Source organism: Pteronotus mesoamericanus, unplaced genomic scaffold, assembly GCF_021234165.1.
Source record: "Pteronotus mesoamericanus isolate MK-2021 breed Mesoamerican mustached bat unplaced genomic scaffold, CSHL_Meso_final contig_123, whole genome shotgun sequence".
Lineage (NCBI taxonomy): Eukaryota > Metazoa > Chordata > Mammalia > Chiroptera > Mormoopidae > Pteronotus > Pteronotus mesoamericanus.
Window position 1 is genome coordinate 3060187 of NW_026555049.1, and position 27120 is coordinate 3087306.

At 60.8% G+C, this 27120-nt stretch overlaps 1 protein-coding gene across 4 annotated transcripts; it reads right to left on the reverse strand.

Moving 5' to 3' along the window:
• Positions 1-100: 100 nt before the first annotated feature.
• B3GAT1 (beta-1,3-glucuronyltransferase 1) lies at positions 101-27120 on the reverse strand. 4 transcript variants are annotated; one of them, XM_054587510.1, is made up of 8 exons: positions 26951-27120; positions 9118-9207; positions 8804-8950; positions 5134-5642; positions 4414-4469; positions 4173-4330; positions 3357-3456; positions 101-2258 (listed from the first exon to the last, which is right to left on the reverse strand). In XM_054587510.1, exons 2-7 carry the CDS (start codon positions 9119-9121, stop codon positions 3389-3391), a joined length of 942 nt encoding a protein of 313 aa, XP_054443485.1. In that variant the 5' UTR covers positions 9122-9207; positions 26951-27120; the 3' UTR covers positions 101-2258; positions 3357-3388. The 4 variants fall into 4 exon arrangements, with proteins under 4 accessions (XP_054443485.1, XP_054443482.1, XP_054443477.1 ...); XM_054587507.1 differs by having other exon boundaries at positions 5105-5642; XM_054587502.1 differs by having other exon boundaries at positions 4173-4469.

The following is a 27120-nucleotide window of genomic DNA, read 5'->3' on the forward strand; positions in this document are numbered from 1 at the left end:
GCAATAAAGGGAAATAAAATAAAGCAGGGAGGAGGAGCGTTAGGACTGTTAAAAACCATATTTGACTTTTAATTGTGAAAACAAATTAAATACAGTTAAATTAAAACAGACCAGATGGTGCAGCTGCGAGGCTCCACCCACCCCCGTCTCTAGCTGAGACGCCCAGCCCCCAGCTTCACTCCTCCATGTGGCGAGCAGGGAGCAGGCTGAGTTTGGAAAACAAGTCGTCGTCACGGACCCAATTCTCATTTCTAACGAACTCATTCCCAGCAAAGGTGAGGACTGCTGTCTACCAGGTTATGATTATAAATAAATACACATGCAGCTAGAAGAGGATATTGGGTGAAAACAACTAGCATCTGCCCCCCAAAAAATAATAAAAGAGAGAAAATATCTCATTTTGTTGTTCATTATCAATTTCCTGAAAATGAGCCCTGGGTCCCCCGCCCCCACCCCTGCCCCTCCCCAGCTGAGAAGTTTGCCTAAGAGCAGCCAAGCTCACCTGGGCCTTCGGGGCCGGGTTCAGTGAGGATGCAGCGGAGCCTGGGCCTGACCTCCTTCACTCACTGCATGGGTGCCCTGGGCCTGCCTCCTCCCTTCTCCCCCAGGCCACGCGGCTTGGTTCTGAGGGCTGGATTTCCAAAGCAACACAGCAAATGGAAGAGGCTGGGGAACGTCCTGCGAGGCGGCTCAGGGCTGCCGGGGGTGTGATCCCAGCAGCAGGGCTCATGACTGCTGTGGTCAGTTCAGTCCATTTCAAAACAGGCAGCCAATGCTATTTTTTGAATGTTCAAGTTGCCGGACTATGTCCTATCCCCCACCCACCCAGGAGTGGGTTCTCAGTGGTCCTCAGACTGGTCCTGTGAGTTTAAATGAAGTGGGTGCTGTTAGCAGTTAAAAATAAACACCTTCAGTAGGCTCAAGCCTTCCCTTTTCCTCCACGTGGGAGGAAAATTGTGCTTCCAACTTTCAGGAGCGTGAGTGTGACAGCCACCAGGGGGCCCTGTCCCCAGTCCGAAAGCCAGGGACCCCTCCTGCAGCTGGGGAGGCTGACCCCCTTTCCTCCCGGTGGGCGGGGCTGCCGGGCGCAAGCACTGTTCTTTGGGGAGGAAGGGGCGCAGCTGGACCTGAGGCGGCTTGCTCTGCAGGCTCCTCACTTAGGAGGAAGGGAGATTTTCTTTTCCCTTTTGTGTTTAGAATACAGTGATCTCCAAAGTAAAATGTGCTCAGGTCTCCTTTCCGCTCAGTGTCCAAATGATCTCTGCCTTTTTTCCATCAATCCCTTGGCTAATGCAAAATCTCGGTCCCCACACCAGGGGCGGGACAGAGCCTTGGGCCTGCCCCGCCTCCCGCCTCTTTCCCCCTCTCCTGCCCCTGCTCAGGGAGCCCCTGAGGCCTGTGGCTCTCAAGGGCTTCAGGAAGAGGGCTCCTGCCCTCCCCGTCCTGGCCCAGGCGAAGGCCCTGCGGCCCAGTGGGCAGTGGGGGTGGCAGTGTGGGCATAGGGGCCCACGTGGTCTTAGTCCAGGTCAGTCCGTCTCCTGTGCTGGCTGGAGGGCCCACCTGCTTCTCTGTGCTGCCAGGAGCAGGCCTGAGGGGCGGGGCCAGAGGAAAGGGCTCTTCTCCCACCACAGCCTGAGGTACAGGGGGAGCCTGCTGGCAGGGCCCAGGCTCCCCTCATGCAGGGCTGGGCGCCCCTTGGGATCAAAGACAGAACAGGAATGAGAGGAAAGCCACAGAGGCACGTGTACCTGGGAGCAACTCTCCGAGGAGGGGACAGGGTCCTGACACCCGGGCAGGGCCTGCCTCTGGTCATCAGGATTCTCTGGCCGGCCAGCCTATGAGGCTGGGCTGGACCCCGGAAGCCGGGAGCCGGGCGGGGGTCACCCTCCACCTGTCTACCGAGTCTTTTAACCTCCCTCCCAGGCCAGCACCCCTCTGGGGCTGGGGTGAGCCCCGCGCGTCTGCTCCTGCGGGCCTGTCGATGCAGGAAGCTCTGGGGAGGTGTGCGGGGCACCGGCGAGCTGGCTCGGGGGCGGGGCTCGCAGCTGGGCCTGGGCACGCTGGATGGAAGAGAACAACATGTCTGGGATTTCTGTGCTTTAGGTTCCCCGTCCTTTGTCCTGGCATTAGGCTGGGCTCTCTCTGAAGCCCCGGCATAGAAAAGAGGGTGCTGGCCATTCCTTTGGAGTTTGCCTCGGAGGGGCCATCAGCCACGGGGAGAGGATGGAAGGCCAGGAGCAGGGTCTGAGAAGAGGCTCCTGTGAAGGGGAGAGGAGCAGTGGGTGAGGCGGGTGTCCGAGGGGCCAGTCTGGCCAAACTACTCCACCCTTAGCCCCCGACAGGGCTGCACAGAGCCCAGCCTGAGGCGGGGCGGGCTCCTGCAGCACCTGGAGCGGGAGGCGGGGCTGGGCTCGGGCGCTGAGGGTCTCCGCAGCACCGGCCCAGCCAATGCGTTAAGTTCAGGGGACGACACAGGCAGACGGACACCGCGGGGGTCCCTGGTGGGCAGGGCACTTGCAAATATGACCCAGAAGCTGCCACCAAACTCCAAGGCTAGAGTCCAGGTGTGTCCCACTGTCTTAGCTCCCACCTCTGCGGTGACGACACAGACATGCCCAGAGGAAACTCCTGCTCTGCCAATTTCCTGGCACAGTTCGTTTCATTCGCTAGCTTTTCTGAACATCATTTCTTCACCTCTAAAATGTAGGCAGTTCCCGTGGCCCACTTGCATAGAGGGTTTTAAAAAATGAAACAACAGCAATACTTACCTAGGACTTATGTGCCAGAGACTGTTCTTGGCACCCCCAACAACCCATTTTACAGATGAAGAAACTGAAGCCCAGGAAAAGAAAGGGGGAAAAGTGGGGGAAAGTGGTAGGCCAGGACCTGAACCAGGCTCTGGGGTCCAGCTTTGACCACTGCACTACATTGTTACTATTGAGAGACACGCGGACATGCCAAATGAGGTGGGGGCAGTGAGTGAGGGTCCTTGTCACAGCACCATGACCGAAGAGGAATCCACAGGGCAAGACAGCCTAGGAAAGCACACAGCAGTGCCTTGCAATGGGACAAGTGCCGTGGCCAGAATCACGGTGGTTGTCAGGCGAGTCCGGAAGGAGGGGCCTTCCAGGACTGGTGGCAGAAGGACCCAGTGGTGGGGGATGTTGTGGCCGCTGTTAATTTCCCGACAGCACAGTGGGAAGGGGACTTCAGCTATGCCTCTTCCACTCTTACTAGTATTTCCCTGTCTGTCCTTCTACAATTAACGACCAAGAGGAAAAGTCTTGGCAGCTTTATTCTGTGTCCGAACTTGGCTTCCATTGCCCTGTGCATCTCTGCCCCCGGCCCGGCCGTACCTGTATCCTGGGCTCAGATCTCCACAGTGGGGTCAGTGAAGCCCTTTTTCCCCTCGTTCACCAGCACCGGCTTCTCTGTCCGCGTGTGCCAGACCAGGATCTGTGTGCCCAGACATGAAACAACGTGGGGCGGGCCCCTGAACTCACCACGCCACCTCCTGCTCCCACTCACACGCTGCACGTGTGTCTCCTGCCCCTCCATTCTGTCCTTGGTCCATCTGGATTTTCTCCATTGTTTTTAATTTTTACCTACCCCCTCACCCTTACCGTTCGCACATGCATGCATTCAAAATAGCTGCTGGAAACAGAAAGACTAAAACTACAGAAAAATAGACAAATGAATCTGAGGATGTTTTCTTGCTTCTCATCCTCCTCTGCCTTTCTTAATGGGTCTCTCTAGAGCAGGAGAAAGTTGTTCAGGAGCCTTCTGCTCAGCCGAATGAGGGCCCGGGCCCTAGCTGGGGAGGGTCAAACTAGTTACACTGTGCGCAGGTATGTGTCCATGTGCGCGCATACATGCTCATGTATTTGGCGGGAGGTCACGGAGCCCAGCTCCTTCGAGGGAGGGCACACCGTCCTCGGCTCTGCCTCACTCATCGCCACCCTCCTCACTTCCCTGCCGGACTCCAGTGTGGCTGGCGGGCAGGTGGCGAGCCCCCTTCCTGGCGGGCGTTGTAGGAAGGCGTGGCTCGAGGCCCATTCTTCTCTGCAGGGCTGTGCTGAGGCCCTCATGTCCTGCTCCCTGACCTGCTGGGAAGGTTTGGGCGGGCTCAGCAACGACTGTGCTGCAGCTGTCCATTCCACTGAGGGCCTTACCTTGGTGCAGTTGGCGGCCTTGGGCTCCAGGTCGTTGAGGGTGACCAGTTCTCGGAGGAGGCTGCTCTCCTGGTAGCCTCCTTTCACACCACGCAGCTTGAAGTAGGCCTGGCTTCGCTGTAGAATGAGCCGCAGGTTGACCGCAAATCCAGCCATGTCTATTGCAAACGGTCGGTGGGGGTCAAACACTGTCTTCCAGCCGACCACCTTCCCTGCCCCGTTGACCCGTGGGGCCTCGTACCGAAGGCCGCCGACGAAGGCGACAGGCCACACGGACACCCTCCTGGTGCTGCGCATCTACAAGGGGGACCCAGAGTCAGGACACCTGGGATTGCTGATGGGGAGTGATGCCCCATCCCATGGGAGGCCATGTCAATAGCGGCAGGCTCATGGCCGTACGAGGCCACGTTGGGGATTCAGGCCAGGCCTGTCTCCCGACATGCCCCTGCGGAGGGACCTCTCAAGCCGGCTGGTCTTCCCTCCTCTCCACGCGCCCCGCTGCCGCCCCGTCTTCCTTGCTGCAACACCTGTGTCTTCCTAATTTGGGACTTGACCCTTCCCTCTCTGCTCTCCCAAAGACCAGGACCACCAAGCCAAAGGACCCTGAAACTGGTCCACAGCTTATTCAGACAGCACCTCTACTCCGCGGTAGTGCCGCGGCGGTCTGGCCGCTCCAGCACGGCCTCCTGCCCTGGCCCGGTTCGGTTCCCTTCGTCGCAGGGGCTGCTGAAGCCCTCGGCCGGCCTCCAACCCCCACCCCCCCACCCCCACCCCTGCTCCGGCTGGCTCCCTGCAGTCTGGGCTCCCTGCAGCCTGGCGCCCTCCTGCTCGGCTCCCACGGTCCCTACCCTACCCAAAGGGCCCCTTCACAGCAGGCCCGGCCTCGGCAGGAGCGTCTTCACCTCCCACACCAGAGGCCCCGCTCCTCGCACCTCTTCCCCGCCTTCTGCCTGGTCCACACCTCCTCAAAGAGCTCCAAACTGTAGGTGTTGTCGTCGTCCGCGAAGTACACCACGCCGGGCTGGCTGGAGTTGCGCGGGAAGGTCTCACGCAGCCAGCGCAGCGCCAGGTTGCGCTGCATGGTGCCGCGCGGGATGCGTGGGTCGCGGGCGTCGCCGCGCAGCTTGTAGTTGCGGGGCGTCTCCACGTGCAGGTGCGTGTAGTTGAGGCCGGTGTCGCGCAGCAGGCGCGCCGTCAGCGGCGTGCGGCGGGGCGCGTCCTCCACCACCAGCCAGTGCAGGTTGGGCACGTGCAGCAGCGTGTTGGCCAGGCGCGTCAGCTCCGCCTTCTGCACCGGGCGGCTGTAGGTGGGCGTCACCACGTGGATGGTGGGCAGCGTGTCGGACCAGGGCGGGGGCCGCGTGTACACGTACTCGGTGCGCACCACCTCCACGATGTCCCGGTCGGACATGCAGTACTCCCTGGGGTCCGCGCCCGGCGGGGCGGCGCGCCTGGGGTCACCACCTTCATCTGCGGGGTTGGGAGAAGGGCGATGTGGGGACGCGAGCTGGCCCTGCCGCAGGTGCTGGGCAGGAAGCCGCCCACCCTGCCCCCCAAACCTGCCCTCCGCTCCCCTCAGGTAGGCTGTCAGATCCCTGCGCGGGGCCCATCGGAGCTGACGGGAGTGGCAGCGTCCTGAAATTCTCGGGCATTTCCCTAGTTCTGACTCCCCAGGGAGCAGAGGCGACCTCTGCGCCGCCGCCGTCTCACAGCCCCCTGGCTGCCTGCGGCCGGGCAGATTCCAAGGTTTCACCTTCCGTGTCTAAGTGTGTTGCGTTTTATATGACGAAGTCTCTGAACCTCACCCCCCTCGTGGCCCCCTCACCTGGCCAGTGCTGATGGCACTGCCACCTTGTGGGGTACACACCCCAGTGCCCAAGAGCAGGGCGAGTGCTTTCGTGGTGCACGCGCACTGTGGACGCTGAGTGTGAGGTTCCTCTCCCTGATTTCTCACAAACCCCCTCCTCAAGTAGGGCCTCTTCCCTCCTGGACGTATGCAATCTGTCCTTTGCACCTTCATCAAAATTTAATACTTAACTACTACATTGTTTTCCAGGGTTTTGCCCAAAGTTTTCAAGACAGTTTTGAATTCTGAACGTGCCCTTCCCGATTTCCGATGTTTCCACAGTTTGGCGCACACACGAAGGATGGGCGGCGCCCTGCTCTCGTGCTTCTGCTGGTCGGCCGTCGGCCTCCTAACCTTCACGTCCTGGAAACACTCATTGACTGACGGGAGGCTGACTGTCCTGCGGGCACCAGCTGTCCCCGCATCCAGCCGATGTTCACCTCCGTCTTTGCAGGGCATTGTGTAAGAACGGGCAGAAGCCTGGCCTCTGGCAGAAACTCCCAGGCACGACGGCTCCCCACTGCACTGACCGCGCTCTCCTCCCATGCTGGCCATTTCCCCTTTGGTGACGCTGGTAGTCCCTCAGGAGGAGAAATCGCAGCCATTGGCGGTCCTGTTCTTAACAGCCCCTTCTCCCCACATTACGTCTTCCCGTTTGAACAGCTGTGCGGCCCTCACCGCTCTTGTACTATCTCGGCAGGAGGTGACGATGGTCGGGGACAGACCTAAGGACTCTCGTGCCTGGGCGCAGACGCTGCCCAGTTCTCTGCCACTTCGCTTCTGGTTTCTCCGTTTGGGCAACCCACAGCACCTCCTTCGCTGAGCTATAGCCTGGATGAAGGGTTCCACACGAGGGAAGGTTTCAGGACACCGCGAGGCAGTTCCGGTCCTTCCCTGATGTGGGGAAAGAGGACAGGAGCCGGCCCCACTTCCTCATGGCTTCATGCAAGTGTGGAAAGGACGCAATGAGCAATCACATGAAAGGGCTGATGGGCGGCCCCAGGGAGGCCATTCTGTGGCTTCCCCTCCTTCTCACTGGCGTCAGCAGCACATGGGGTGTGTGGGGGCGTGTGTGTGAGGTCTGACCCTGGGCCCTGGGAGGAGATGACCTCAGATGAACCCAGAGGAAGACCTGTGTGTGGCTCTCAGGGAGTGCGCACAGGCAGGAGGAGGAACAAGGTGCACAGCAGGAGCCCGAAGCCCGCTCTGCGGCTGTGGCTGCGATGCCAGGTGTGTGGGGCAGGGTGGGAGACTAGCAGGGGGGCAGTCGGTCAGAGGCTACATTTTGGAGGAGTTTTGGGTTAAACTGTGAAAAGAGAACAAGTTTAAGGAAAGAGGGATGAATGAGTGGGGTTCTGACCACGCTGTCGAGGGACTTATCTATCCTGCTATCAGTCAAGTTTTGGGAGCTGAGACTTGGGAGGGAGATTCAGAGCCACTCTCTGCAACCTTCTGCCGCACAAGTGCTCCCAATCGGGGACCTGTACCCTGGGGAAGCCCTCTGTGCATCAGACGCGGCCACAGCCCCAACGTGGCCCCTCCCGCTGGCCTCTTGGCTTCTGCGACCTTTGGGTCCTAAAGGACCCCCCCGGATCCCTAACTTTTACTTCACTGCAGCTTTGCTTTGGTCCCTCCTGGCGCGCTTTTGGGAGACAGCGCGCCGGTTCCTCGTCCGCGGGCAGCAAGAGCGGCGCTTTGCCGAACAGCCTCACATCCCTGGCCCTAGAGCTCTGCCAAGAATGGAAGCCACGTGATGCCATGTCCTTCTACAAGTGGTAGTTTTGACCCCTCTGGGGTGACGTAGTTGTAGAAGAGCAACAGTTCTGAAGTGACAGGCACCAGATATGGCGTTGGGAGGGGAGGGCGACTGTCAGGGGGACAGCTCCAGGGACCCAGCATTGGCAGCGGAAGTTAGTGATGTTCAGCGTGGCCTTCCCTCACGGAAGCTGCGGGAACCGCCGGGGCCGAGCAGGGCCAGGCGTGTGGCCACGTGGGGCAGCCCACCCTCAGACCGTGACTCGGCCACTGCCTGCATCCTGGTCACTTGGGGTTACGGCCACGTGTGAGTTCCCAGGCCCTTCCCTGGGCCCTGGTCGCCTCCCTCGCCCAGGTGGGCCTGGGCGCCTTCATGTGTGTCGTGCTCCCGGTGCCACCCTGTGCCCCTTCCGGGGCAGAATTGCTGCCCTGGGCGCCGGGTCTGCGGGCGCGCGGAGTGCAGCGGGGAGAGGAGCGTGACTGAAGAATTAGGCCTGAGGGAGCAGATCAAGTGTGGGCAAGTGGAAGGTCCTGGGCCACAGGGATCCCGGGGTCGGAGGGAAAGGCAGCCTGTGGGCGGGGAAGCTGGGACTCGGCCCCATTCTCTGTCAAGGGCTTCGCGGGCCGTTTCCTCCGGCGAGGCCCGTTTTCACTAGGTTGGACTAGGTCCGGGCTCCCTAACCAGGAAAAGGGGCACCTCATGTCCTCTCCTTGAGAGATTTTAAAACACAACGCAGGCCAGGGGTGCTTTTCACCCATCCCTTCCCACTGCTGGGAGCGCTCCCAGCCTCTGCATGCCCTGGAACTGGACGCAGAGTTCTGCACACGGGTCTCTGTGTGTGCGCAGCAGGGGAGGGCGGGGAGTGTTCATCAGACTCCCAGAGGGGCCAAGCCTCCTGGCTGGGCCAGGTCATTGGCCCGGCTCATCCTTCGGCCTCCGCCCAGCTGCCTGGTGGGTGAAAATAACTCTGTCAGCCCTATCCATCTCGCTCGTCACTGACACTTGGCCCGGGCCGGGCCGGGGGCTCACCCTTGTGTGCCGTGAGCAGAGGCGCGATGGTGCTCTGGTGCCACACGGTGACCAGCAGTGTCCAGGGCAGCACGATGAGGACTATTGCAAGGACGTCCCGTCTTTTCGGCATCTCCAAGGCTGGCTGGGCCCACAGCTCCTCGTTACCTGAGCAGCGGCAAGGTCGGGAGAGGGACGGCCGGGGCGGGGGGGTGGTGGCAGCACAGTGGGGAGCACAGGGGAGAAAAGAACAGGAATGGGCCGGACAGGCCAGACACGGGACAGCAGAGCAGCCGAATGTTGGCTAGCAGGTCTTACCAGCGCTCACAACCCACCCATTGCGGAAGCAGGTTTGCAGAGTCCAGCCCAGCCAGAGTCGGGGTGGCTGTTCCGGTGCACGGTCAGGAACCCTGCGAAGTGCACACCTGCAAGAGAGAGCGGAAGAGGATGGCCAGAGACCTGGGCGGGGGCCGGCGTCCAGCAGGGCCAGCGCAGCCCGGGCCGCCATCTCCCGGGGGACCTCCCCCGCCTGCCTGTCTGGGTGGGGGACCCCTGTTCCCTGCAGAAATGGGGACGGGGCACCGCCACACCCTGTGTGCTCAGCAGGGCGCAGAGGCCAAGGGCACGGACTCCAGACACACCTGCCTTGGTTTAAATACCCACTCTGCCACCAGCAAGCCGTAGCTCCTCTGCCAAGTTATAACGACTGTCTGTGCCTCAGTTTCCTCATCTGTGAAGTGGGGCACTATCAGCAGCTACTTTACAAGACGATTCTGAGACGTAACATAAGTCAGCACCCAGAAAACCCTCAGGTTGGCTCCTGCTGTGCACGGACTGGGGGCTCAGGCCTGGCCTGTCTGCAAGTCTGGCCCCGGTGTTCTTTTCATAACCTGGGTAAGGGGGTCAGCATTGGGGTGAGTCCTCTGAGGACAGAAAAGAGATGTTGGGGGACAGGCCCTGAGAGGCAGCACTGCAAGGGCCCTCCCTTTGTCGATGTCAACAGGAAATTCCTGCCGCGCAGCCGCTCTGCATAGGGCAGAGCCTGGGCTTGGCGCGGGTATCAGCCAGGAGAAGAGGAGGTGCCAGTGGGGACAGCCAATCCTGGGGGACAGTACTCGGAACGGCGGCAGCAGGCCCCCGGAGAGGTGCCCCCTTGTGAGGATTGGGAGCCTGCCCAGGTGGCCTCAGATCGGCAGCTTCCTCCTCGGGGGCTTGTTCTCTTGTGTGACAGGGACAGCACGCACAGGGGCCAGGACCACCCTGGAAAATGTCACGTCATATTCTCCTTCCTCCTCCTCCCGAGCTGCACACCACACATGATGCGGAGGCCAGCATGATGGCCCTCAGGGGCCAGCTGCCTGCGCTCTCCATCTCTGGCAGAGCTGAGAGCTATGGAGGGCTGCTTTGGTCCCCACATTTGAAAACAGTGTGTTCCCCTCCTGGTTGGCCCTTGCTCCAAATAGTTCTGACATTTTGTGGAAGAGCCAGATACTGCCTTCCAGGAAAGAGCACCGTGTCCCAGGTCCCCAGCATGCCCCCAACCCCTCACTGTCACCCCCCGAAGCCCTGCTCTGCCTCCAGTGCCCTGGTAGGCAGAGGCAGACGGGCTGCCCCCCATTTCCTCAAGGGAATGGAAGGCCTGGTGGGGTTGAAGGTTCCAGGCAAAGACCAGCACTGGGCGCCCAGAACGGGGAGAATAATGCTGGTGTGTGTGTGCTGTGCTTTCTACAAACACCTCTTCCACGGCCCCAGTAGGTGACAGAGCCCAGTGTCCACTCCAGGCCCGCCTGGGTCTCCTGTGCTGGGCGCAATGAGTGGGGTGGTCTTATGCCACACCCTTAGCCCCAGCCACCATTCCCCTCCTCCGAGACCACTGATGGGGCTGATCGAAGCCTCAGTTTGGCTGGCTGATCTTCGGCCTGGCTGGTTTTCCTCTCGGTTCTCAGTGGCTCCCAGTGGAGCTTTGAGGCAATTCGATGTGCACACCCCACTTGCTGCCTGTCGCACACTCACTGAGCTGTCTTCCCTCTTTTTCCCCAGGCAGCCCCTCCATGCCACGCCCTCCGCTCTGGCACTGCTCGGCCTCCTGCTGGCCGGCCTGCCGGGCTGGATTAGTGACGATGGCTGCTAGGGAGCTCCTGTGCCGCCCAAAGGCGACCCTCCACAGTCCACGCTCAGTACCACAACGACCCTGGGTTTTTCACGTGGCATTCCCGGAGGTCAGCAAGGACCAGTGGCTCACCCAAGGTCACAGATAGGACGTGGAGGGGCCAGACATAACCCCAGGCCCTTTGGCCCTGGGCTGCCGTCAGGCGCATGCGGAGGGAGGGTCCAGGCCCCAGAAAGCCTGAACTGGGACAGGCGCACGGTGGGCACGGGGCACAGAGAGGCCCTGGCATGGAGCCACCCTCCTCCACGAGGCCGCCTCAACGCAGTCCCAGCACCTTCCTAGAGTCGGGAGCAGGGGGGCACGGGAGAAGGACAGGGGCAAGGCTGTGAGGGGGCCGTGGAGGGACAGCTCCATTCCATTTTTCTCTCTGGTCAAGAGATCTACGAAAGGAAAGGGAGGGGGGATAAGGGAGGAAAACTCTAAAAATAAACTTAGCAATAAACCCAGTTGTGCATTAATTACTGTGGAAGTCATTACGGCTTGAAAATCCCATAACTTTAATGGAGGCTATTATAAGCATAGTAGCAAAATCGTGCAGCTAATTACCAGGCAGTTATTAAGTAGAACAGAGAGAGCCCCCCGTCTTAAAGAAAGCCAGCTGGCCCAGGGGGTGGTTTGTGGGAAATAGCGCCTGGGCCTGGAGGGCTGGGGCTGGGGCCCCTGGAGAGAGGGGCCTGGGGCAGCGGGGGTCCTGGGGAAAGGGGCCTGGGGCTGGGGGTGGGGTGGCAACACTGCCCCAGCCTCAGATCCGAGGCCCAAGTCCGAGGTGAGGCAGCAGGGACGCCCAGCTCTGCATGGCCTTTTCCTGCTGCCTGCGCCTGGAGGAAGGGTGGCAGTGTGTCTGTGGCCCCGGGGTCAGCCCTGTGGGCTGCATCTACCACAGACCCCGGAGCTGCCCTGGGCCTTTGGTGGGAGCAGGCAGGAGAGTCAACACCCAGAGGGAAGAGGGGCTGGAGTCCACCTGGAAGCCAGGAGGTGGGCGGGGGCAAGGGCAGGGTGCCTGAGGTGTTGGAGAAAGTCGGGTGGGGGTGACCAGGTGTGGCTGAAGGCCACTACGCAGGCAGCATGAGTGACGGTGGGGATCCAGGGTCCACTGCGGTCACTCGTACCTGTGACCAGCCTCGGCCGCCATTGTCGCTGACCAAGTGTGGACATGAGGAAGTGCTTCCGCCCACCCCGGGTGCTCTCGGGTGCTCCACGGGACACACAGGAAGGCTGTAGAGGGGGTGGACGGAGTGTGGAAAAGGTGCTGTGGTAGTTTACAGACAAGAGCAGAGCGCTGGGCGGCCATGGTAGGGAGAAGGGAAGAGGTGGCCTGGACAGTGCTCTGGGGGCTCCCCTGGGGAACGGGGACCCAGCGTCTGTCCTCTTTGGCCTGTACCTTCTTCTTTAAAATATGGAGGCTGGACTGGAAGAATTCGACTGCATTTTTAGTTCTGCAACAGGTAGGGATCCGTGAGGATGAAGAAAGGTCCTACGTGGTAAAAGTGGGGATCAGGTGGGCATTGAAGGACAAAGTCAAGGCAAGAGGGCGAAATAAGAGCTGTCCATGGAACTCGGTCATAATTTGAGGGTCAATTATCCAGGGAAGTTGGCCATCTGGAAAGACCTATTTATAGGAATCTAGGGGTTTTACGGTGTCACGAGCTGAGCACGAGAGCTGGGGAGTGTCTGGGCCGGGCAGGAAGGCTCTGAGGTGTCCGAGGCTGGGACGGAGCCAGCCAGGCGTCAGCCCCAGGGAGGCCGGGCTGGCTGGGGTGCGCTTCGAAGCCGGGCAAGTCCAAACGCACGGGATGCTTTCCACCGAGGCTGCAGGTGTTCAAGCGGACTCGTCACCAACGCCCCAGGTCCCCAGGAGGAGGTGTATTTAATTCCAGTCAACAGGGGAACAGTTCAGGGCCTGGAGTGGGCAGGCAGTGCGCTGGGTCCCCAGGGCAGCGCAGCAGCGAGGGCGGGGCCGAGGCGGCCTCCCAGCCCCGCGGGAGCCGCAGGGAGGGGCCTTCCCAGCTCCGTCAGGTGTACAAGGACTGAGGCGGCAGAGACTGAGTGCGCATGCGCGTATGAGTGCGCTGACGGTCCCCTATGAACAAGCTCAGAGACCACCCAAGACTCTTTTCTCTGGCAGATGATAAAGCCATGTTACTCAAAGTTAGTTCATTAGCCAAAGGAGTCTTAAAGTGAAGAATCCTTCACAATGACACACCCCTGCGATACATGTTTCGACTTAAGCAACATTTAAAGAGGCGAGAGTTCCATGTGTGACGTCCCCTATATGGCACGATATGAAGCCATTCCCCCACCCCCTGTGGACCACTCGCCCTGGCTGGCTCTTGGGCTGACAGTCAGCGGGCGAGCTCTGCCTGGCGTTTCCGGAGTCACCCGAGCCTTTGTGCGCGTCCTCCACGGTGATTTCTTTAAAGTGAGCCGAGACCTGAGGGGCACTTGATGTGCAACCTGAGTGCAGTATCCTTTAGAATTTGTATAACTTTTCCCACCAGTACTCTCACCTAATTTGAAGGACTCCCCTGCCCCCATTCACTTCTGGAGTCTTTTGAGAGCATTCGGCTTAGTTTTCATGGAAACAACACATTTCTTTCTCCCCAGCCCAGGTCTCATGGCTTGTATACTGTTCCGTGGTGAGTCCCACGAGCATGACCTTTGAAAACAGGCTGGGAACAGATGCTAGGGACCCTCGGACTCTGCGCCAGCATGGGACCCGCCGCCCAGCGTGGGCAGGAAGGGGCCACGGGGCGGGGGTGCACAGCTCCACACTTGTGCAGACACCTGCTGGAGCTGGCAGAGGGCAGGAGAGCGGTCAGCGAGCTGAGCAGAGGGAGGGAGCCGCGAGCGGCTGGTTAAGAGCCTCCGCTGCATGTGGGAAGGAAATCAGCCTCCTCTGTCCTCTGAGCACTGGAGTCCCCCAGGGCGGATGAGACCTGCGGGGGCCCAGGAGCAGAGAGGACGGGTGTGGCCTGGGGAAGGCACTACCTTCTGGGCACGGGCGCAGGGACGCGGGGATGGGAGGCGGCGTGGGGGAGATTTTAGAGGAAGATGCGCGGTGGTGCTAGTCAAGGCTGCAGCTCCAGCCCCCATCGAAGGGAGGCAAGGGTTTGTCCCAGGGATCGGCAGGAACCCTGAATGGATGAAGGGATTAGCATTGATTCTCCTGCCTCTGCTCAGGAAAAGCCCAGTGCCAGAGCTAATCAGCTCCCGGTCTGGCCAACCCACACCTCATTAACGCAGTCCTGTCTTCCTGCCACCCTGGCCAGCGCCTGCTCGCTCCACCCCCGCCCGGCCCTGGCTGCGGGCCACCAGCTCCTGCTCCGCTGGCCATCTGCAGGCTCCTCTCCTCCTCCTCCCTGCCCCGCCCCTGGCGCGGAGGCGAGAGTAGGGGACAGGGCTCCAATAGCTCACTGCGCTCCAAGAGGTGAAGTGAGGCCCTTGCGGGCTGCTGAGCTGGGGTTGCAAGCCTGCTCGGCAAGGTCCCTGGGCGGGGGGCCAGTGGGATTCGTGGCTTTCACCAAGTCTGGTCCTTTGATTTCACAGCCGCCCTCGGAGGCAGGCAGGGGGACCTCCTTTTCACATATGAGGAAGCTGAGGCTTAGAAGGGCTGCGTGATCAGCTCAAGTCCTGGGGTTGATCGTCACCAGGACCGCTCAAGCTCAGGCCTTTGGACTCTGAACTGGTGCAGCCCCGCCTCACGCTGCCTCCCTGGCTACAGACCCAGCGCTTGCCTCGGGTCTCCCAGGCCACGCTCAGGGCCCGAGCTTCTTGACTTGCTGGGCCCAGACTGCTCTGCCACCGGGAGTCCAGGCAGAGGGTTGCAGGGGGACTCCCACCCTGCATCCAGGGTGCAGTGCCGAGGAGAGGCAGGCCCACCCTGGGGAGGCCTGTGTCCTGCCTCTTGGCCCCGGCCCTGCGGGCTCTCACGCCTGGATACTTGTGCTGGGAAGGGCGGTGGCGGTGTGGATCGCAGATCTCGCACCACCTGGTTCCCTTCTAACTGGAAAACCAGGCCCAGGGCTTGGGAACGGGAAGTCTTCATTCAGTTCAGCCTTGGTGCAAAGCATGTGTATATACTTTAGTTTTCTTCCCGCCCAACAGTGTCAATTCATTGTTTGTTTGTTTTAGATAGTTCCTTTGTTTCTCTTTTACTCTGACTTTCCTTTCCCCAGATACAGCCTTTGGATTTGATTTAGATTCTGGTTCAGTAAGAAGATCGGGGTCTGGTTCCTTGCGCTGCTGTGCAAGTACAAGTGCATCCGGGCCCACTGCAGGGAGGGCGGAGAGCAGGGGGCTGGCCACGCGGGCTCTCCTGAAGCTCCCCGAATCAAGCAGCTTACAGCCTCCGTGCCTCACAGCCTTCATGCAGCAGGTCCTCAGAGCAAACACGGGGGGCTTCGTCTTGGGGGGCACCATTTGCTGCTCTCGGCTGGGGCGCGCAGATGGCCCAGCTCCTCAGGAGTGCGGGCGGAGCAGGGCGCAGCGGCAGGGAGACAGCCTGGGACACAGACCTCACGGAGCACCCCAGCCCAGGGAAAGCCCCCATGCGGTGGGTCCTGGGGTGAGGCCTGGCTGCGCAGGACCGGGTGGGGGAAGGTGCTCAGCAGGAACGTGCTAACACCCACAGGGCAGCAGACAGGCCCAGTCAGACTGACAGAGGGCAGCACATGGCCACTCAGTGACAGTCACGGCTGGCGTTGGAGTTTGTGGGGCTGGGGAGCCGTCCCTGCAGAGACCCCTGCACCCAGGTGGCAGTTGGGCTGGACCCTCCTGCCTCACTCTGTTTCCATCCTTGCCCCAGGCCCATTCTAGGGTCCTTACCAGCTTTTTGAAAAGAAAGTCACCACTCCCAAAACAAGCGCATGCATCTTCTACTGCTGTCTAACAGGTCATTACATGCTTCGCTTGAAAAGCTATGCATCTCTGATCTTCAGTGTTGAGGGTCTGGAGCCCAGCACGCTCAGCAGGGGCCTCTGCTCAGCGCGTCTCAGGAGGCTGGGTGCTGGCCGGGCGGCCCTCGCCCCCAGCGGGCTGCCCGGGCCAGAGCCTGCTCTCCGCCTGCTCAGGCTATGGGCAGAGTCCCCAGCCTGGTGGTCACAGGGCTGATGAGGGCGGCCCGTCCTGCGGGCCGCTGGCCGCCCTCAGCTCCCAGAGGCCGCCTGCAGCTCCTTGGCTCGTGGGTTTCTCCAGTGTGGCCACTGCTTCCTCACGCCAGCGAGGAGGGAATCCAGAGCACATCAGCCAACAAGACGGGGTCCTGCACACCCCAATGTGGGTGGGGGAGCAGCGGCCCGTCACGTCTGCCCCCGGTGCCATCCCCACCGGAGGGGACGCCTTCACACAAAGGCACGGACAGCAGCAGTCAGGGGCCGTGGGGGGACACCTTAGAGTCCGCCCAGCACAACCGAAAGTCCGGGTCACCTGTCGACTCTCAGCTCCTGTTAGCTGCCCCCACCCCCCGCCAGAGCCTCTGACGTCACAGCCTCCCGTCAGGCCCCTCCCAGCTCCCTTGCTCCCCTCTGCCTCAGGGGTGGCCGGGGAGGGTCCCCAAAGTCAGAGAGCCCCTCCTCCTCTGCAGCTGGCCCAGGTAAGGGGACCTCGCCAGGCCTTGGTTTGCCCCTCTGTAAACCGGGAGTAAAGACAGTGCTTTCCTCGCTAGGTTTTCAGGATAATTAAAAAAAATCAGTACAAACTATCTGGCACGTTATCGGTGCCAATAAACCGAAGCGGCTGTAATTACCAGCCTGGAAAGGACTGGGAGAGCGTCCGCTCGCCCCGCTTCTCTCCAAGCCCCCCACCCCCACCCGCTGCTGCACCTCTGGCTGCTGGGAGGCAGGATGGGCACAGGCGCTGGGGTCCCATTTCACCCACAGAGCAGGGGCGGTGAGGGGGGGCGGCCGGGGTGCTCAGGAGGGACGCCTCCCATCCCCAGGGCTAACGCCGGCCTTATTCAGGGAGAGGTTTTTGGATTTCTCTTGGCCTCAGTTTCTCCATATCCAGTGTGGAGCTGTTATGCCTCCTTTATTGTCTGGCATATTCCATCATGACCTTACATTCAATGCGACTAAGTCCCACCATCGTCTTCCTTCCTGGGCACACCGCCCCACCCAAGGCTTCTCTCTTCCTGCCACCTGTCTCGGAGGCAACAGGAAATCCTGGGCTGTCCCAGCGCCTCCTCCTGTCATCGGCCGGGCCTCAGGGCCTTTGGCCCGCACTGCCGCCAGGCCCTGGGAAGGCCACCTCCCGTACTGGCCCAGGCCAGACCTTGGCTCCATGGCCTCCCGCTGCAGCCTTTCCTCAGAGTCCACCCCTCTGCCTGACCCACCCTACTGACTTGCTCGTGCTCAGAACCCCCTGTGTCTCCCTCACAGCAACATTCTTAGCTTGGCATTGCAGGCTCTTTGCCAGGCCCCGCCCCCACGCTCTACCCTCTCCTGCTTCCTCTCTACCTTCCGTGCACAGCAGTCTCTAACCTCTGCAGGGCAGCACAGCACCTGTAGGTGGTATTCCTATTCACCCCAGAGCCAGGGGGCAGGGAGGGCTGCGGGGCCGCTCAGGGTCTGCAGGTGGCGCTCCGCCCCAAGTGGCACAGGCCACCACAGACGCCCGCCTGGGCCGGGGTGGAGGGAGCAGGAGCGCGGCCTCAGCGGGTTCGGTAGGAGATGAACAGCAGGGGCCAGACGAGCTCACCAGCAGCTGCTAGTGGGCAGGCGGCATCAGGAGCCCCGGGCAGCCTCCTTCTCTGCGGGCTCCCAGTGCGGGCAGGGGTGGGGAGGCACAGGGAGGGCCAGGCAGACAGGGCACCCTAGCATCCTCGGATCTGGGGGCCGGGAGGGGCACAGCCCTCGTCTTGTCCGCCTGACCCGCAGAGGAGGCCCAGAGAGACGGCTGCCGGAGCCGGGGGTCGAGGGCCGGCCGTCACGTGGACCTGAAGTGTGGCGCCTGGCACAGGGCGTGCTGACGGGTGCCCCCTGGACCCCGGCAGGCCGGAGGGCAAGGAGACCGGGAAACCTGGGGGGTCTGGCCCCGGCAAAGGGTCTGCAGTGGGGGTGGGCTGGAATAATAGCCGTGCTCTGGGGGAAGGGAGGGTGTGAGCAGCCAGTGACAGTTTGCCCCCACGGCACTATCCTTCCCACCCTCCTGTCGTCCGGGCCGCTCTCTGCCTCAGTTTCCCTTGGTGACTATGTGGCTCTGGGCGAGGGTGCTGACCAGGTGAGACTCCTGGGCTTTGTGCAGCTCTTGGAAAGCTTCTCCGGCTGCGCTCCTGCCCGGGCCTGGCTGTTCACAGGGCCCCACGCGGCAACGCCCAACCCCGCCAACTGCTGTGCACTTGCTCGTTTTCCTTTCTGTCCCAGCTCCGGGCCAGGGGGTCCTCTGGGGGCTCCAGACCTGACTTGTATTTGGGTCCCACCAAAGGGCCCAAGGTCCGGGGCCCGACACAGAGCACAAGCTACACCCATAGCTCAATTTTCTTATCTGTAATTCTTACCAGCTATTTTGGGGATCATATGAGGGAACCCATGGAAAACTCTAGCATGAGGCCTGGCACACAATTTGCACTCAAAGCTTCACTAATATAAAATAGAAGAGTAATTATAACCACCACCGCCTGGTTTTACATTGGAGCTGACTCCAAGTGCCTGGAAGACAAAGGGAGAGAAATGGGCGCTTCAGCCCCTAATGGGTCAGTGCTCACGGGTCTTTGGGGCAGTTTGTCCAGCAGAGTCTTCTCTCCAAGGGTGAGGCCATGCCAAGACTGGGCTCCGGGCTGTGTGCGCAGTGGCCGAAGCACTTAGAGAAGGGAGATTGACCGTGTGTGGGGAGGCCATGCCCTGAACCGGGAACTCCGGCCCAGCTCCCCTGCCCCGCTGTCCACCCCTGGTTGGCACCTGCACTAAGGTTTCCCACCGTGGCTTCGGCACAGCCTGCTGGGTGCGCACTGCCCCGTCCCTTCTCTGCAGACCTGGGCACCGAGCTGGGGACCGAAAGGCCTCGCTACAGGCAGACAGCTGGGCCTGCCCTGGCGTTCGGACACCTGCCACGCCCCTCCTCCTGCCCCCCATGACCCCTGTGTCCCTGCCCAGAGACCGACCCTCAGGGAAGGACTGGCGGGTTCTGAAGGCCAGGCCTCACTTTTTCATCTCTTCTCCTGCCTCCAGAACGGTGGGAGCACTAGACTCTCCCCCGTGGCCCTGGGCTGCGACGTGGCCGTCAGCAGGGGAGAGGGCCGCAGGCCCCTGGGCCCTGTCATTTCCTGCCCTTTTGTCCCCAGCTCCGCCACCAACTCTGTTACTCCTGCGCTGTCCTTCAGGGTCCTCCTGTGGAGTCAGCTAGCCCTGCTGCCTGGGTGCGAAGCCGTTGACGAAAGGTGCTGGAGGTGGGCTGCGTGGGGGAGCCCGGCCTACGAGGGCCAGCGGCGCGCACGCGGCGAGTCGCGGCCCCGGCCTCGGCCCCCGGACGGTGGGGAGGCACGCTGACGCTGGGTTTTACAGGCCGTGCATTACACCGCCGGCAGCAGGGCGGCTGTGGCTGGCTGAGAGGGAGCCGAGCGCCGCAAAGGCACATGCTAAGGCAGGCTCGCCACATCCACAGGGCTTGTCGGGTCACCCGGAGCCCCAGGCCCCGGGGGGCGTTCAGGGAGTAAGGGACAGGGTTCTGTCCCAGGGTCTCAGGAAGGTGGCAGGGTAGGGAGGGGCCAGGAGCAGAGAGCGGGCGTCGCCTCCGCCTGCAGTGCTCTTCCCCTCACTGCCCCCACCGGCCCAGCTCCTGCGGCTGGGCCTTTAAGGACTGGGCAGGTGCACTCACTCATCCTGCGGATGCCACGCAGGCGCTAGGCACTCAGGATGCTCCGTCAGCCCTGGGCGGTGAAGGAAGCAACCAGAGGCCGCACCTGGCACCACTCTCCTCTCTGTGCTCGCGATGCCCGGTACGCACGTGAACTCAGAGCACCCGGGGGTCTGCCGGGCCCCTGCCTTGATACCCCTTGAGCGCGAAGGGCGAGTGGGGAGACCCAGAGTTATTGAGCACTTTTTGCTCTTGGCCTGGCATCAAAGAGCCTGTCAACTGGATAAACAAAATGCAGTATATGCATACGATCAAATGCTATTCAGCCCGAGAAAGGAAGAAACTCCCGACACATGCTGCGGCGGGGCTGAGCCTTGTGGACGTCGTGCTGAGCGAGATACGCCAGGTCACGGGAGGACCTTTGTAGGCGGTACCTAAAACGGTCAACTCAGAGAGACAGAGTACAGTGGCGGTTACCTGGCGCCGGGGGCGGAGAAGTGGGACGCTGTTGTTTAACAGATACTTTCCGATTGGCAAGACGACAAGTTCTGGACGTGGACGGCTGCCCAACAATATGAAAGGGCTTAATACCGCTGAACCCTCAAAAATGATTGAGATGGTAAAATTTATGTTATGTGTTTTCATTTTAACCACAGTAAAAAAACTAAAAAATAAAAAACCTGTCACCCAGAAGGTCCGGTTAGATTCCTCAACAATGACACACCCCTTGAGGCCGGGACACTGAGCTGGGGGATCAGAAGGCCTTCTCTGCAGGGGGCCGGGCAGGGCACCTGTGGGTGGAGTCAGGTGGGCCTGCTGGGTGCCCCTTCCTCTGGCCGTCATGTGGGAGGGTCACCACGGAGAAACAGCAACAGTGCCTGCCTGGGGCAGCACCTGCCGGGAAGGAGCAGGACAGGGCTGAGCGTGTGCGCACACGCGCACGCAGACACACACACACACACACACACACACACACACACACACACACAGCGGCCCGCTGTGCCTCCCAGTCACGGCGCCTGGGGAGGGGAGGAGATTGCAAACAGCTGGGATACTTGTTCCCACAAAGAGAGATTTACGGATCGGAGAGGAAGTTAATATCGATAAGTGATGAGTTAGGCGAGTAATACTTCAGCTTAAATTCAGAAACTGAAGGAAAAAGAAAATACCACGCCCAGAGGCTGTACATCAACTGAAGCAGGCTGGTGGCACGAGCCATCTGCTGCCCGGCAGCGCGGGTCCTGGGCCTGCGCCGCTGGGCGCCGTGGGAGTGCTGGCCAGGACTTCCCCGTGGAATGAGGGGCTGTCCCTTCTGCTCTGTGCTATGCATGAAGTGACAGGGGAGAAGTCAGCAACACCCCGGGGACAGAGTTGTGGGCATTAAATCTACGCCCAGGATTGCCCCACGAAGGCGGTGTCTCCTGAAAGTCGCTCGTGTGACCTGCTGGCTAGGGTGGCCTGATTCCATTAACTTCTTCTCCCAGGTGACATAGAGCTCTCCCCTCTGGGAGCTGGCACTTACCTCCCAGGGCATCAGGATGCTGGTCATGGAGGGGGGGATGTTGGGCTGCAGACGGTCCAGAGGACACCCTTGAAGGGACCCCCAATCAACTAATGGGGACCCAGAGGACTTCAGGCCAGACAGCCGCAGAACCCATTGCAGGGGCCCCCAGTCGCTCGCCCAGCCCGACGACCTGCGGGCTGACCTCACCGCTCCGGTCAGAGCATGCACGGACACGCCACGGCAGGCTGATGATGCACTGATTTCATTAAGGTTTTGGATGTACACTTAATGCGTCGCCTGCGGCCTGAGGGATCTGGTCTTCCCTGGAGCCCTGTCAGAGATGGTTTAGGTTGGCTCCCGGGGCCGGCCGCCACAGGAGGGGAGAGGAGGCCTGGCCCAGCCCGGGGGCGGGCGCCCAGGGGTCTCAGTGTCAGCCTCTTAGCCCCGAGCCTCAGGGCGGCTGCCCTGCTGGCCTCTGTATCTCGCCGTCCTGCCAGAGACTCAGGTCGCCCTCCAGAACAAGGCACTAAAGGGCTGTGTGACCTGAGAGAGGAGCGGAACCTCTCTGAGCCCCGGATTCCTTGTCTACAAAAAGAAGGAGGCAACCTAGAGTCACAGAGTCCTAACTGTGGTACAAGCCTGGCAGGCTAGACAGCCTCCCCTGTCTGTCCACTGGCTGTGACGACGGCAAGTTCTCGCTCCGCAGAGCCATCTCCTCCCTGCTGCTCCCCAGCGGCTTGGCCGCAGGCTCCCTCCTCCTCCCGCCTCCTGCTCCTGGCACTTGCAGGGAGCTTACCAATGAGTGGTATAACTGTGGGGGGAGTGTTCACGTGCTCTGTGCTCCTCATGTTTTGATGAGGAAAGGGAGGCCCTTTAGGGCTCCGTCCTATGGTGTGTTGCTGACACGGTGTGACTAGAACCCAGACCCGCTGGCTGGACTTATGTCCTGCCAGAGCAGTGGCTGCCCAGCCCCCTTCCCTCAGGACCAGGGGTCGGGGGACCTCCGGGAAAGGCCCCTCCAGTCCCCACCCCACCGCCCCTTCAACAAGATGCTGGTAGTAGCTGGGACCTCATTTGCTTCTTTTATTTTGAAAGCACGGGGGCTTGGGAAATACTTTTTGGTGAGAGTGGTTCCAATAAAGTAGAAATGCAGTTGAATTTGCTTCCAAAAATGTTAACCCCTGTTTCTCTGGCAATGCTCCCTTACAAAGGAGGATGCGGTCCTCATCCCGTCTCCTTCCCGAGACACGGGGTGCGCGGCGCAGGGGTGATTATCGGCCACATTCCCACTGTAGGTGAGGAAACCGAGGGAGGATCAGCGAGAGCAGCAAGATCACACACTGCTTACCGACAGCCCCAGCATCTGGCGTAAAGCAGGCTGTTCAATAAAGGTTCATTAAGGGAATTGTTAAATACATGAACAATAAAAATTGCTAAGCAAAGCATTTGCTATTTATTGCATGCTCTGGGTGATTACTCTGATTAACTGGGATGACTCATTCCTTCCTCGTAAACATCCTGTTATTACCCCCATTTTAGAGATGAGAAACATGAGGCGCCGCGAGGTTAAGTAATGTCCCAAGGCCACAAGGTAGTAGGTGGCAGAGCTGGGGCTCTGCTTTGAGTCCAGCCGGTTAAGCTCCAGAATCCGTGCCCCTGGCCACCTCACTACACCAGCTAAAGTCTAGAGGGGCACTTTCGGTGGAACGTTCTGTGATGCGGGGAATGTTCCGTGCCCATGCTGCCCAAGGTGGCAGCCGCTCGCCCTATGCGACTGCTGAGCTCTCAACATGTGGCTGGCAAGACTGAGGAACTGCCCACCCTGCAGGCGGGGCAGCCCGTCCCGCGTCCAGTGCTGGGCTCGGAGGGCTCTGAACGGTGGCCAAATGAATAGCCTGGAGTCTTGAGATGAAAGAGACTCATGCCTCAGAGGCCAGCCTGCCCAAGTGCCTCATAGGAAGAAAGCAAGGCGGCGGCCGTGAAGGAAGAGGTGAAGGGGTGACCAGTCGGGGAGGATCAGCAGAACCCAGCCTCGATCTCAGGCCTGGTCCACCCCCAATACCCAAGGCCCTGCCTTCTTGCGTCTGCTCTCTCGGCTCCCTCTACACCTCTGTCCTTCGCAGAACAGCAAAAACAACTCACACTACCCACGTACAAGGGGAGAGAAGCCCCGCGCGTGGCTCTAACACTGAGCTGAGGACCCACAGCCATGTGGGCAAGGTGTGTCCCGAATCCAATCCACCCTTGGTAATCCAGACTGAGACTCTCCACTTTTGGGCTTGTCGGTGGCAAAGCCCTAATCCCTGCCAGGCACTTGGCTGGGAGGCTCCTGGCCCTGCTGTCAGCTGGTGTGTGCAGGCAGTGCAGACTCATTTTAATATTGGCTGGAGCGAAACCTCATTAGAAAAGTAAATTTGCTGTAGCTGCAAAAAAAAAAAAAAAAAAAAAGGAAAAGAAAAAAAAAAGAAAAAGAAAAAAGCAACCCACGCAACCCTTCCAAAGCTAAATAGAAAACCTTGATGTTGGATTATTTGATGCTTTGTGTTCCCGGCACTGCCCCACAGCCTGGAACACAGTAGGTGCTCAGACAGTGTCTGTGTGCACCCAGACATCTTCCAGCGTGGATAAGAAGAGGGTGCAGATCTGGAGCCCGTGCAAGTTGCATGAAGTTTTTTAGACAAGCACTGGCTAATAATTACATTGGAAAAATTACAGTCACCGTGAGTTAGACAGGAAAACATTGTTGTTGCTGTTGTTCAGCAAGGGGACACTGAGAGTGTCCTTGCGACAGAGGCCTGTACCAGGTGGGCCTCGAGAAGGACGAGGCTGGAGGTGGGGTCCCTGGGAGAGGGGAGACCCTGCATCGGCGCCAAGGCGACGGCCTCCAGGGCTGGCCAGGGAATCGCTGCTCTAATTCTAGAGCCGCCCAGATCTCGGAGGAATATGGGGGAGGTATAAAAAATGAGACATTAAATTAACATTCATCTAGCACTTCATATAAAAGCAGCCCGGCGAGAGGAGGGTTCCTCAGTTTCCGGGACTTGGGCGACCAGGACTTGGAGCGCCCCGTTATTCACGGAGCCCGCTCAGCCTGTCTTTGAAGGAGCTGAGACAGGACCCTGGTCTGGCCGTGAGCCTGGGCTCTGCACCGCCCTCTCCCCTGTACCCTGACGCTCTGCAGCAGGGCCCCCAAAGCTCTTCTTGCCTAGAGGCCTGGGGGTGCACAAAGAAGGGTATTCCTTTATCCTTTTCCCCAGATGCTACGCCTCCCCAGATTCCATACCCTTTCTCATCCCACTGTATCCCAGCACCAGGAGGGGAGATGGGCCGGGGGCCGGGGGCCGGGGGCCAGGGCTTGGGAGCCCTTAGCTGTGAGGGATGAACGTGGGTCTCACAGCCTGTCCCCCTTCTGCCTTCACGCCTGCCTCCGAACTACTCTGGAATTCGTCACAGCCGTAGAAAGAGCTTTTCTCAGGAGACTGTCTGACTGCTCCCCCCAGAGGCCTCCCTGCCCTGGTGGATGACCGCTGATGTGGGGCCCTGGGGCGGAGGGCTCTCCGGAGCAGCCGGGCTTCTCCCGCCTTTGGGCCTCCCTCCGTTCTGTTGTTCTGTGAGCGTGCCTCGGTGTCTTTTGTCTGTTGCCTCACGCGGGCTCCTCTGCCTGCCTCGGACTCTCCCGGATTCTTTCTCTTCCTCAGTCCTGCCTCTCTTCTCCCCCGGTTCTCAGCCGAGGGGAGCTCTTGGGCATCTCTGTGCCAGCTCATCCCTCTTTCCGGCCAAACTAAACCAGCAGCCTCCTCAGTCCTGGAGCCTGCCTCTCTGGGAGCTCATGCTCTGCGTTTGTCGCACTTGCAAAGCTCCCAGCCTGCCCCATGCCCTGTGCTCCACGACCAGCAGCGGTCAGCCGACACAGTCCTCTCAGCCCTCAGACATTGCCGCGGGATACCCAGCTCTGAGCAGGGGCCCGGGGCAAGGGGCAGGGGGCAGGGCCAGCCACGGGCATCCTTCTCCGGAGCCCCGGTCTCTGACAGAGGTGCCAGTCTTGTCACTGGAAACGGTCCATGTCAGTGGTTCACCTGCCCCAGACTGGTTAGTGCCTGCTCACCCAGAAAACTTATATGAACATATTCAACCCAGTACACATGAGTTGCCAACATGCCTGAACAGGGAGTGGTCCCCAGGCCTCTATGGGTCAGGGAGAGGAATGGGCCCAGCAAGCCACGTGGCTCCTGGGCTGAGTGGGGCACAATCCCACCAACCCTCTGTGTTCCATTAGTCCTAGCAAGGCCTCCTGCTCCCACCAAACGGGAAGTGGCACGTGGCTCCAGGACCTCCGGGAGTGCCAGGCACAGAGGGCAGAGTGGAGGGCCTCTTTGCAGGACTGATGGGGCAGGGTCTTCATTCCATGTGAAGAAAGGGGGGACTTGATGTAAGTCCGGTAAAGCCAATGGTCACCACTAAGCAGGTTCTGGGAGGAGATGTCTGTCTCTGGTGGCTAGTGGCAGAAGACGGGGGGCGGGCAGGAGGCACAGGAGACAAATCTCAGAAAACCCTAGAGCAACAGTCCCGTGAGGCCACAGGCCCCTCCACCCCAGTGACTCAGGAGCTGTGTGCCACACACATACAGTGACTTCACAGCACTACATGCACAGGGACATCCTCATCCAACCAGACCTTTTACACAGTGGGTGCCACACAACCCAGGCACAGGGTCCCAGCGGGTACCCCACCCAGACTGGGACTCACGCAGGTAGAGCTGCCCCCACCAGCACGGGGCTGGCACCTGGCAGCGGAGGCCACCTTCAGACTCCTGCGCATCGGAACCCCTCAGAGGCGCCCGGCCCTGGCTTCCACGGGAACCCATCAGAACCGTGCGTGGCCGAGCCCAGGCCAGGGCAGTGAGGAAGGGGATGGGGGGCTGGTCAAAGCCTTACTTGGGTGTTTGTCTGTGTGTGTGTTGGGCCTGGGGGGGGGGGTTCTTGACCTTAGCCGCTTGGCACCAGGCTGTCATCTGCTTTCGCTGGCACTATTAGCTCCTGTGTCTTCCTTCTCCTCGTCCGTCTCCCTCAGCTTCCTTTTTGGAAGTTGCCCGCCCTGGCTTTGCAGGAATCAGGACCTCAGGCCCGAGCCCAGTGCAGAGGAGTGGGCGGTGAACTTGCTCATGCCTCCTTGCTGTACTGAAGGTCCCGAGGACCCTTCGCCACCTTGCTGCCCCGCAGCCCCTAGGGCTCCCAGCAGAGCTGCACGGCTGCAGAGCGGGGGTCCCCTAGGAGTTCACGTGACAGTGCCCGGAGCCTCAGAGTCCTTGGGGATCACTGCTAGGGAGCAGGGGTGCAGCGGGGATGCGGGCCCTGACTCATCTGGGCCACCAGGAACCACCTGCTGAGTGCAAAGGGACAGAAGAGCTAAGAGCCTGGACCAGTTGTTAGAAGCTCCTGAGGACCAGCCCTTCCCTTGTTGCTAGACTGAGGAGGGCAAGCATCACCCAGGTTTCGCTTGGAAGCCCCCGCGCGGCCAGCAGCGGCTTCCAGCCCCGGCCTTTCCGGCCCCCTTTCCAGCTGTCTCCGCTGCGCGCACAACCACACAGCCACACACACAGGCGCGCGCGCGCGTTCCCGGGAGGACATGGCGTGGGTACTGATGGGGACGCATAAAGGGGCTCTGTGCGCTGCTGCGGTGCCCGCGGGAGCCGCGGGGGGTCACTGACCTGAGGCGGCGAGTCCGGATCGTCCCCGGCACGGTTCATTCGGGCGGCGGCTCCTAAACCCCGGCCCCGGCGCCCCCAGGGTGCTGCCCTGGGCCGCGCACGCCTTCCTCCCCGGGGGATCTCGGGCTCCGAGACCCCGAGGGCCACTTCATAGCCGCGGGGTCCGAGCG